Source organism: Xenopus laevis, chromosome 3S (assembly GCF_017654675.1).
Source record: "Xenopus laevis strain J_2021 chromosome 3S, Xenopus_laevis_v10.1, whole genome shotgun sequence".
Lineage (NCBI taxonomy): Eukaryota > Metazoa > Chordata > Amphibia > Anura > Pipidae > Xenopus > Xenopus laevis.
The window spans coordinates 46,926,469-46,939,101 of record NC_054376.1 but is presented as its reverse complement, the minus strand read 5'-3'; the positions used below and the strand labels follow the sequence as shown (position 1 = coordinate 46,939,101).

Genomic DNA, 12,633 nt, shown 5'->3' with positions numbered 1-12,633 from the left:
TGAATTACAGAAAGGCCGTCCTACCCAGACTCCATTTTATACAAATAATCCAAATTTATAAAACTGATTTTCTTTTTCTCTGTAATAATAAAATAGCTTGTACTTGATCCAAAATACAGTATATAATTAATCCTTATTGGAAGCAAAACCAGCTTATCCTGCTCATAGACTTTTCTAGCTCCTTCCAGAAGACGCTTCAGGAGCCTTCGGACCAAAACTAGCAGGTTTAGGAACAGCTTCTTTCACACAGCAGTATCCCTTCTGAACTCTGTCCCACGCTGATGCTACAAGTATTTCTATTATTTAAGTTCTTATGACTCCTTTTTCTTCTTCTCCCCATAACCATGATCGTATCTAATCCAATACCTTTGCTTTTATATTGCTAATTGTACACTTGTTTATATTGCTCTTTATTTATTTGTACATAATCTACTACAAATTACATTGCACTATACTATATATTGTTATATATTGTATATTGTAATATATTGTATATAATAATATATAATAATATATATATATATATATATATATATATATATATATATATATATACACACACACACACACAGTGGCGTGAAAAACTATTTGCCCCCTTCCTGATTTCTTATTCTTTTGCATGTTTGTCACAAAATGTTTCTGATCATCAAACACATTTAACTATTAGTCAAAGATAACACAAGTAAACACAAAATGCAGTTTTTAAATGAGGGTTTTTATTATTTAGGGAGAAAAGAAATCCAAACCTGTGTGAAAAAGTAATTGCCCCCTGAACCTAATAACTGGTTGGGCCACCCTTAGCAGCAATAACTGCAATCAAGCGTTTGCGATAACTTGCAACGAGTCTTTTACAGCGCTCTGGAGGAATTTTGGCCCACTCATCTTTGCAGAATTGTTGTAATTCAGCTTTATTTGAGGGTTTTCTAGCATGAACCGCCTTTTTAAGGTCATGCCACAACATCTCAATAGGATTCAGGTCAGGACTTTGACTAGGCCACTCCAAAGTCTTCATTTTGTTTTTCTTCAGCCATTCAGAGGTGGATTTGCTGGTGTGTTTTGGGTCATTGTCCTGCTGCAGCACCCAAGATCGCTTCAGCTTGAGTTGACGAACAGATGGCCGGACATTCTCCTTCAGGATTTTTTGGTAGACAGTAGAACTCATGGTTCCATCTATCACAGCAAGTCTTCCAGGTCCTGAAGCAGCAAAACAACCCCAGACCATCACACTACCACCACCATATTTTACTGTTGGTATGATGTTCTTTTTCTGAAATGCTGTGTTACTTTTACGCCAGATGTAACCGGACGCGCACCTTCCAAAAAGTTCAACTTTTGTCTCGTCGGTCCACAAGGTATTTCCCCAAAAGTCTTGGCAATCATTGAGATGTTTTTTAGCAAAATTGAGACGAGCCTTAATGTTCTTTTTGCTTAAAAGTGGTTTGCGCCTTGGAAATCTGCCATGCAGGCAGTTTTTGCCCAGTCTCTTTCTTATGGTGGAGTCGTGAACACTGACCTTAATTGAGGCAAGTGAGGCCTGCAGTTCTTTAGATGTTGTCCTGGGGTCTTTTGTGGCCTCTCGGATGAGTTGTCTCTGCGCTCTTGGGGTAATTTTGGTCGGCCGGCCACTCCTGGGAAGGTTCACCACTGTTCCATGTTTTTGCCATTTGTGGATAATGGCTCTCACTGTGGTTCGCTGGAGTCCCAAAGCTTTAGAAATGGCTTTATAACCTTTGAAATTGAACTCAGGTGTGATAAACCACAGTTAAGTTATTTTTTAACAAGGGGGGCAATCACTTTTTCACACAGGCCCATGTAGATTTGGAGTTTTTTTTCTCCCTTAATAACGTAAACCTTCATTTAAAAACTGCATTTTGTGTTCAATTATGTTATCTCTGACTAATAGTTAACGGTTTTTGATGAGCAGAAACATTTAAGTGTGACAAACATGCAAAAGAATAAGAAATCAGGAAGGGGGCAAATAGTTTTTCACACCACTGTATATATATATATATATATATATATATATATATATATATATATATATATATATATATATATATATATATATATATATATATATATATATAGCATTGCTGTTTCTTGCATTTCTGATTGGATGCTAAAAAAATGTTTTGTTACCCTGTATCTATACATGTTTTATGACAATTAAGTTGAATCTAATCTAATTTGATGTTTACAGGATTTTATAGTAGACATAAGGTATTAAGATCCAAATTATGGAAAGATCAGTTGTCCGGAAAACCCCAGGTCCCGAGCATTCTGTATAACAAGTCCCATACCTGTATTCTAGTTCAATTGTAACATACACAAACATTGTATTGGGGAGCTTGCACACCTAGAAATCACAACTGAATTGTATTGAAATGAGAAATAATTTTTCTGTGCCACTATTTCATTAAAGTCTGAGCACCAGCTTTCATATGATGGCACATAAGCATTTATATTGTAGAGCTGCAGCAGATATAAAGTTCCTTGGCATCATATGCATGCATGCCACATAAGCTGAAGCTCTCCACATTTTTTGATACTACAGCTAGATGTCTGTTCTGTAACCCAACTGCCTCTAGGGGGGAGCAAGAATGTTTACTATTGAGGGAACACAAATTTATCAAAGCAATAGAGATTCCCGTTTTTCAGAAGAGAAGGTGAGAGCAGCTTACCATGATGTGCCTTGCCGTATGCACTCAAAACTGGATTGAGGCTTGTCCTTACTCTCCCTGGAGAGGTAGAAGGCAAAGATTCGAACTCTGTCCTCACAGCCTGGGCTAGGAGATGGGATCTTGATATACTGTTTATTATGGAAAATAAAAATGTACAGAATGAATGCAACAAATTACTGAACAAAAGGAGCATGGTCTAATGTATAGTAGGGCTGCAGTTAGAGCAAGAGTGGTGAGAACTGAAACAGGGATGTGTGTGAGATATGCTGGTGCCTCAGTGATTCTTAGTCAGGATGTGCATTTTTGAAGTTGCCTAATTATCAAACTACGGTATGGTGTCAGGTGCAAAAATGAACAAGTTAGAGTCAATTTCAATTGCATACAATGAATATACAGCATTCAAAACAAGCCTTATTTATGAAACTGCCTTGTGCTATTTTGTGTAAAAAGAAGTACAAATTTGTGTACCATTCTAATTAGCATTTAACACCAACCTTGATGCACCTAGCACTCCTAAGCCTTAGCAGCTGTGCTCCTATGAGCAGCAATGCTTTTTCCCTGGACGCACTCCATATCAGGACTCACCAGGATTTTGCCATGCCCCATCCAGAGAACCCTTACCAAAGCTTTAAAAGCCACCTCACCCCCTTTTTATGGCGTGTTTTTCTTCCTTCTGCTTTCCTTGCTCAATTGGAAGAAATACTTTTGCTTTTTAACCATAGGAAAGCATTAGGTGATTGGAAATAACACCTAGGGACAGGATTTTTTTTTTGATCTATCAGATCTTTTCCCCTGCACATTGCCTCATATCCTGGGATCTTCAGCTGTGTTCTGCTGGAAAAGGTAGGACAATACTGTTACGGTATGCTTGATCCAATGTGCCTTCCTGGCTATCTCAACAGTATCCAAGCAGCAAGTGCTTGTCCCCCATCCTTGTATTAAATATATATAATACTGTAGGTATTAAATATATATTTATATATATATTAAGTGATATTAAAGAAATGGGCCTGGCACCCCACCCATAGCCTTAGTCTTTAAACTTTGGGCTGGTGTAGTGCACTAAAGAGAGGTAAATTACCTGATTTTGATGTTAGGTCCAAATTTAGACAAATTTAGGAACAAGGGGCATGCAGTTGTCTTTATATTTTAACCTGAAACTTTTGTTTCTACTTAAACCTCTGGATGAGACACACTGTCACTTCCTTTCCCTAGGGTGTGCACAGCTGGTTCCTTGGGTATCAGGGGAAGGTATTATTTGTTGCATGCAGCTCTAAGGTTTTACAGCAATATAAGTTCAATATCTTTAGACAATTTTTCTTCCAGGTGTATCACCCCTATATGATAAAAGCAAAGTAAAGAATCACTCTTGCATATGGCTCACTAAAACTTACCACTTAGTGCTGAGTAAAGTTTAAATTAACATTAAGCAAGATTATAACACATTTTTATGGCTGTTCCCTAACAAATAAAAGGAATAATCTACCTGGTACTGTATAGATATAAACCCAGTCAGTACATAGAAAATATATTTTATGCTGTAAAGTACATTTTCATTAAAAGGCATGAATCCAAAAGGTTTTCCAAGTAAGTTCTGCACCATCATTTCCCTTTACTTAAAATGGCACCAGTCCTTATTTCATTCTTTTCACTGGATGGGAAGGAGAATAGGAGGATCAGAGTAAGCGCCAGGTGACTTCTGTGCAAAAAGGTGTGTTAAGAACTACTCAATGTCTCCTTAGAGGCTTATGCAGATGCTGCCCTGGAACAACCCAATAATTAGGCAATAAATCAATTGGGTCCCTCAATCAGTAAACAGAGGGTCCCTGGGACATCACAATTAGAATGGTGAAAGTTTTTGGGGAAGCTCTGGACCAAAAGGAAATCTAGGCTTGAAAATTCAAGTGTTGTGCTGAAAAGTCCTTAGCTATTGCACAGTGCCTATTACAGAGGCTGGAGTTACAGATTGTAGATTACAATGGTGAAAAGATGAAGTCAGGAGTTGCTGGGGGTATAATAAATATTAAGGGACTGGTATGGGTCCTGGCTGATGTACAATATGTACTTAGAGAACTGGCTGAAGGATAGATTACAAGGAGTGATAGCCAATTGAACATTTTCTAATTGGAACAATGACCAAAGCCCTTGGCTTATTAATGTATTCACAAATGAAAAAGTAAGTGAATCCTATAATTTTTGCTGATGACACTAAATTTGGAAAAGTTATACAAGCTTCAATGTTGATATGTATGTATGTATGTATGTATGGCAAAAATAATATAAATGCAAGTTATATACTTAGGGGGTTATTTATTAAAGTCCAATTTTTTTTCTGGTTTTACAGGGAAAATACAAGATTTGTTTTGTAGAAATTTTTTTAAGATTTATTAAACCTGTGATGGAGTACTAAAAAAGTACTCCATCACAGACCTGCTGAGTATATGTAGAAGTCAATGGCCAGTCGACATTCTGAAGATATCCTGATCTACCCTGGGTATTGTTCACTTATCCGAATATTTTGTGATTTCTGGCGTGAAATCCAAAAAAGTCGCAGGTTTCAGTCGTGAAATCCAAAAAAAAAGTATGATTCGGATTTTTTCACAAATTTCTGTGAAAATGTACTGATAAATATGGGGGAAAGTTTGTGCGGATTTGGTCTGAGTGGTTTGCAGAAAATAGTAAGAAAATTTCAGATTTTGATAAATAAACCCTAGATGGTAGTGTGTTTGGGGTATACTTAATTGACAATGATTTGGCCTTTTAAAGTGGATAACTGATGGTGCAAAAACAAGCAGTATCAATCAGTGGCCGCTAATGCAAATAAAACACTGTCTTGCATAAAAATGGCATTGAAGGGAGACTTGATTGATCTAAAAAGTACATTAGAGAACATTACAGACAGATAGCAGGGGGAAAGAATAAGGAACTAGAGGCCATCCCTTTAGATTTGAGGAACTGAACTTTCACTTTAAGCAGCACAAATAGTGGGAGAGAGGTTCTGGAATACCTCCCTGTTGAGTCATATCATTAATATATTTTAGAAGGGCTTGGATGACTTTTTGGACAATCAATATCCAGATTAAAGGTAAAGTATCACGCATAAAAGGACATAGTACTATATGCAACATGCAAAATGTTAATTTATTATAAAGGATAAGAATCCAAGATTTCGGTCACAGACAGTCACCTTCCTCAGGGACAAAAACTGTGGATTGTTTTTCTTTATGATAATATTTTTTGTATAACATGATGTGTGTCGTACTATCTATCTATTTTTCTTTCTTGAGCTTGATCCACTTTGGTACTGCAAGTGCTAGAAACACAATCCACATAGCTAAGAAAAATTTAATCTCTCAGCTGCAGAACCACAATTGAGCTGCCGTGGATGCAAGATGGGTTTTCAGGTCTTGACAGGTTCTAAGCTCCCATTCTGAGCTTCCTTCCAAGCTGACAAGCTGCTACTTGCTTTAGTGAAAGAGGAATACTTGGTGAGCCCTGCATTGCAAATCTACATGCAGGCGTCCTCTCCCTTTACCAGTTCAACTAGATGCCAAATTGATGACTGACACAAAACACTTCTGCAACACATGCCTGATACTGCATGTGCTACTGAGCTATAGAAGCCCCAGATAGCCTGCACCATATCCACATTTTGTAGATTCTGCCCTGCTTGGAAACAATTGTTTGTGCACCAGGTTAACATGCTTTGTATTAAGTGGGTCTAATCTCAAGGGATCCACTTTAAAGGATTGTATCCTGAGGCTAGTTATGTAATACTGTGATTACTAGATGTTTAAATGTGCTGGCACCGTGGTTATAATTGCTGGCTTGCAGTGCTGGGGTCATAGATTAATTTCCAGTCACTGAAATTAGCCCTTAGATTGTAAGATCCAGTGTATCAGGGAGTGATGTGAATGATATATCATCTGTAAAGTGCTATGGAATATGTTGGTGCTGTATAAAAAAGGATAGTTACATGTAGACAAATGTATCAATACAATTGATACATTATAATTATGTATGATCCTTGAAGTACAGGTATGCGACCTGTTACCCAGAATGATTGGGACCTGGGGTTTTCTGTAATTTGGATCTTCATACCTTAAGTCTACTAGAAAATAATGTAAACATTAAAAAAAAAAACAATAGGCTGGTTTTGCTAATGATTAACTACTGTATATCTTAGTTTGGGTCAAGTACTGTTTGATTATTACAGAGAAAAAGGAAAACATTTTTTAAAAATTGGATTATTTGGATAAAATTAAGTCTATGGGAGACAGCCTTTCTTTAATTCAAAGCGTTCTTGATAATTGGTTTCCGGATAACCGATTCCATACCTGTACATTGGCCCTTTAAAGGAGAAGGAAATTCCCTGGGCGCAAAAACCCTCCCCCCTCCCCTGTGTTGCCCCCCCTCCAAATGCCCCTAACTTGTTACTCACCCCTCTGCGCAGGTCCTGTCCACGGAGTTCACAGACACCATCTTCTCCCAAGTGGTCTTCTTCCTGCTTTGACCGGCGTTTTTGGCGCATGCGCAGTAGGAGCATTTACCGGTACGGATCTACTGCGCATGCGCCAAAAGTCACGAAATTTCGTGACATTCGGCGCATGCACAGTAGATCTGTATCGGTAAATGCTCCTACTGCGCATGCGCCAGAAGATGCCGATTAATCCAGGAAGAAGACCGCTTGGGAGAAGATGGCGCCTGTGAGCTCCGTGGACAGGACCTGCGCAGAGGGGTGAGTAACAAGTTAGGGGCATTTGCCTGGGGGGACAGATAGGCCAGGGTGGAGGAGGGGGCAACACAGGGGAGGGGATTTTTGCGCCCAGGGGGTTTCCTTCTCCTTTAAGATCTGATTTATTTTGAGTGGATCTTTGAGTGAATCGGTTTACAAGGTTACACAAGTAGCAATTCAGCTCTAGACCACATATTCTTGATAAGCTTTCCTCAAACAGACAAAACACGCCGATTACTCTGCAACTGAACAAAGCTAGCCATGTCTTAGGCTATAGTCATATGGGGACACGGAGAGCAAATGTAAGATGCAGCTTTGGGAGGGCCCATCACTCCTGACTCGCAGCAGTTGGCTGCTTTTCAGAGCACATGTGCAACAACTCCCTGCAATGCAACATCCAAATTCCCAGTAAGGCCACCGGCCTGAACTGTGTACAGGTATGGAACCTGTTATCCAGAATGCTGGGGACCCGGGGTTTTCTGGATAATAGCTTTTTCTGTAATTTGGATCTCCATACTGTAAGTCTATGAGAAAATCATATAAACATTAAATAAACCCAATAGGCTGGATTTGCTTCCAATAAGGATTAGTTATATCTAAGTTTGAATCAAGTACAAGGTACTGTTTTATTGTTACAGTATAAAAGAAATCATTTTATTCATATAATCGAAAAAAATGAAGTCTATGGGAGTCAGCCTTTCTGTAATAATCCATCTTTCTGGATAATGGGTTTCTGGATAACAGATACCATACCTACAGAATATCTTACTGCATACAGTAATGTGCCCAGGTTTTACTGTGGCTGGCAAGTATCCTTGTGTGGGAAACTTGGTGTTTCTTTACACTGGCAAATCTATTAACCCAGTCTGGAACAGAAAAAAAAAAGTCATATCAGATTGATTAAAATTGAAGTATGGGTTGTTTTAGCAACTCACAATGGAAATAAAAATAAAAATCAGATATTCTGCAAATTGCTAGAGAAGCTTCTATTAACCACCATAGACCTGTGAATTATTTTAGGATTGTGGGCCACTGCCTTGATCTCAGGGTCTATTTTAAATCTCAGTCCACATACGGCATCTATTGGTGTGGGGGTGGAGCTACTGCCATATATGATACAATGTATGTGTGTTATTTATAGTGATAGGCGAATCTGACCCATTTCGCTTCGGCAAAAAATTGCAAAATAGTGAAAATTCGCCGAAATGCATTGAAGTCTATGGACGACAATATTAATTTGACGCGCAACAAATTGTGCGACAAATTTTTCCACCCATTAGTGCCTATCATTTTCGCTGCAAAACTCTGAGATAAATTTCACTCATCACTAGTTTTTTAAAGGATGCATTAGGGTACAGTGTTCTGTTTCCTTAAATTACATGCTAATACAAAATGGATCAATCAAGAGCATAAAACATACATAAATGGCTGTTTTTTTCATGTAAATTCTACATTTTGCACACCTTGGGTGACCAAAAATACTTTTTGCTTGAATAAAATGACCATCACTGGCTGTTAGCCTTACACAGACCTATGGGATATATTTCTTCACCAGTGTGTTTTCAGCTAGAGTGGAAACTCTACATAACTGTGCCATAAGTCTATAGTCACCCTGAACCCTGGGGCAGAACAACAAACAAATACTTTTCTCTGAGTAAAGGGGAGAAGGTAGGCTTCACTATATGAAAAGGTAAGTGGAAAATGCTGAAATGTTCCCTTTAATTTTCAAGTTAAATATTCTGAGCTGTGTACAATATTTTGACCCTGCACCCTTATCAACATAAGACTGGCTCAGAGTGCAAAAGTTTCAACTGAACAGTAGGAATCAGATTCAGCCAAATTCAAGTACCTGGCTGAAACAAATCCTCAAAATCATGACTTGTTTTTTTTTAACCCTTCCTTACTTTAATCTGCATATGCAAATAAGGTTTTATTCGCTTGAGGGTTTGGACGAACCCTTTATAAAAGATTCGGTCACATTCCAAAAAAGTGGATTAGTTGCATCTCTACTTGATTCTAAACTCAACTGCGACCATTGTATCCAAACCCTGCACAGCTTAATGTAGCAGAACTTAAAGGTCTGTACTTGCTTGAAACCAAGCACAGGAAACAAAAATGGGATGAAGAAAAGAGGTGGTGAATAGAAGACAGAGATAAAGGAGGTGCTAGAAATTGATAAAAGATGAATCATTACAAAGGAGGGATGGGAAAGTGATTTGGGGGTTAAGAGGATGGGGTAGCAGTTTGGGGAAGCAGAGAAGAAAGGGAAAAGGAGAAAAAGGTGATAGCCGAAAAAAGGGGCATAGGGGATGTAGAGCACGTGTCAGAATGTGGGTCATAGAGAAGAGCATAAAGCTAGGGCCAGACGTCTGAAATCCGCAGGCCAATTTCAGCCCCTAACCACTAGCTGAATTATCTTCTCTGTTTGTGGTTGAAAGCCTTATGTTGGCTACGGTGTTAACTTGGATTTCGGCTCAAAATGCAAAGTCTCGCATTTCTTCACTGTAATCCGGCAAGTGTGTTTGCACCGGAGCCAAGACAAGGCTTACAGACGTAAATAGAGAAGAGGATTCAGCTACAAGTCAGGGGCTTGGTGTGTGTGGGGAAACTATAATTATAAAGCAGAGTTATAAGAGAATAGAAGAGCAGAAAACATGGCTTTACAAAAGAATAGAAACACACCAGCCCCCTCTCTATTCTATCCTGTGGAACAACAGGAAACGATGGCTTCTCTTCCCCATGTGCCAATGTACAATACACTGACAGATATAGTGCACCGGTAGATTACATTTTCAGATCTGCCCTTAGTTTCATAAAATTGTATTGGTACATGTATTGCCAGAATAAGTAAGAAGGTGTGTGTCATGCCAATCTGTATGGTTTAGGGTCCAACAGCGGTGTGACCAGTGCTATGGGTGTTTTGGGTACTCTGTGTGTTTCAGCTAGTACTGTCAGCTTGTATGCCCCATGCCATTTTAAAAATCCCTTGGTTATGCATCATTGAATGATATGACATTTTAAAAAGACTTGTTGTTCTTGAAGGTGTAGTATAGAAAAATGGGCTTGGTAAAAAAATAATGTTGCCATGTTTGGCATAAGCATTAGACCTGTTTGCAGCAACCATGCCAGAGGAACCATGAATTTGTTCTTGTAATGGAATCCGAGAACAGTTCCCAAAATGGTGGCCAAGATGGCGTCCAAGATGGTGGCTCCCTGGTTCCTCACGGACGCAGCCGGATGATGCCTGCCTCTTCCCGCACTCTGATTGGTCGCCGGCGATGGAACGGACGTCGGCGTCAATAATGTGCGCCGGCGTCGGTCGCTGACGCCAGCACGTCGGTCGCTGACGCCGGCGCGTCGGTCGCTGACGCCAGCGCGTCCGCGCACACGTCATGACGCCGATGCGTCCAAAATTGGCGCCAAACCTAGGCCTATATTAAGGAGCTCTGGAAATTCATCAGTGCCCAATTATAGGTTTTAGCTTGCTACTCCAGGGTGTGATCTTGTGTAACCTTGCTATCGTGTACCGACCTTTTGCCTGAATTCCTCGACCTTGAACCTCTTCTGCCTGGACTGATCTTGTTGCCTGTTTGACCATTCTCTCGTCTCATCCTTATCTGTACTGCGAACTTGGACATTGCTACCTCCTCCTCTGGTCCTCACTACTCCTGAAGCCTTCGGGCCTTACAGTTCTGTAGGCTTGCTTTATCTAGAGGAACTGATCTTGGAACTGTTAGCAAAATCAATTGAAAATGCTTGATAGCCTCAGAAATGAATATGGAAACTATGAAAAGAATCACTCTGGGGCAGATTTATCAAAGGTCGATTTGAAAATTGAAATTTTCAAATTTTTTTATTGTCAAAACTGTCGAATTAGACTAGGGAATTATTCAAATATGAATCGTTTGTCAAAAAATTCAAATTTGATTTTCGAGATTTATCATACTCTGGGCCTTTAAGAACTCAAATTTGACTATTTGCCACATAACACCTGCCAAATTGCTGTTTAAGTCAATGGGAGAGGTCCACGGATCAATTTGGGGTTGTTTGCAGCCTTCCTGACATTCAAGTTTTTTTCAGAGAATTAGATTTGAGTTTTCGGGTCGATTTAAATCATCTGAGTTTGAAAAATATATTTTGATTGGTCAAATTCCAAATGTATGGGAGTTTAGGAGAGTTTTTAAAAACTCACATGAATTCGAAATTCGACCTTTGATAAACGTGCCTCTAAATGTCAATCCTGTTAATTTTTCAATGCAAAACAGAAAAAATAGAGATATTTTCTTCTAATGTTCCACTCCTCTGTTAGCACAATCACCACTATAGCAATATACTTATAACCACCATAACACATAAATGTACAAAAATGCATGTGCAAGGCACTGTATCATGGTGCTGGGGAGAGTGGAAAGGGACATCCAAGAAATAAATTGCATTTCATGGTACTACATGGTTCAATAAAAGAAACTGACTGGACTCCCTTATCTCTGCTCTCCATTTACAGCTTTGCTGGACGGTGTCTTGTTGTCTCTGCTTTGTCCACTTCTTATCGTGCTCTTTGAAAGTCGAAAGGTCACTGTCTGTAATAACAGCAGGGGAAAACTCCAGCTGTACTGTATACTTAAGGGTAGGGACACACTGGGCGATTTGGGGAGATTTAGTCGCCTGGCGACTAATCGCCGCGAATTTCCACGACCAATCTTCCCCGAATGCCTCCCCTCGCTCTGCGCCTGGCTAAAATGAAAAATCGCCTGCGCTAATCACACGCGGCGATTCGTTTTCCGAAGTCCGAAGAGTGTTTTATTAGGGAAAGATATTTGAAAAGGGGTTGGGTTAGATGAGGTATACATTAACCAAGTCCAGAGAGCTCAATCAGTCCAGGGAGAAACACATACTACAGATGGTAACCACTGGTCCGTGGAACATCTGATCTCATACACTTCCTGTAGGCATTCTTTAAATCTTGATATGCACATGCTACATTTCGAGTTCAGGGTGGTTTTAATAACATATTAAAAAGTGTATGAATGTACCTCACTATTGACAAAAAAACTATTATATTAAATATGGTTTCAAATGATCTCCTGAGAGTAAGAAAGTCAAATAGCAGCTTCTGTCTAATGTTGATCATATATTTATGTGCTTCACCTCATTCATTAAGGGGCAGATTTATCAAGGGTTGAATTTCCAGTAAATGGGAGTTATTTTAAACTCCCA

At 39.3% G+C, this 12,633-nt stretch overlaps 1 protein-coding gene across 1 annotated transcript in view; it reads right to left on the bottom strand.

Annotated features, from left to right (window-relative positions):
* Positions 1 to 12,633, bottom strand: part of ell3.S (elongation factor RNA polymerase II-like 3 S homeolog) — a 54,333-nt gene that overhangs the window by 27,408 nt on the left and 14,292 nt on the right. The window contains exon 3 of the mRNA XM_018255355.2: positions 2,682 to 2,809. Within this exon, the coding sequence (XP_018110844.1) occupies positions 2,682 to 2,809 (128 nt within the window). The remainder of the gene's footprint in view (positions 1 to 2,681; positions 2,810 to 12,633) is intronic.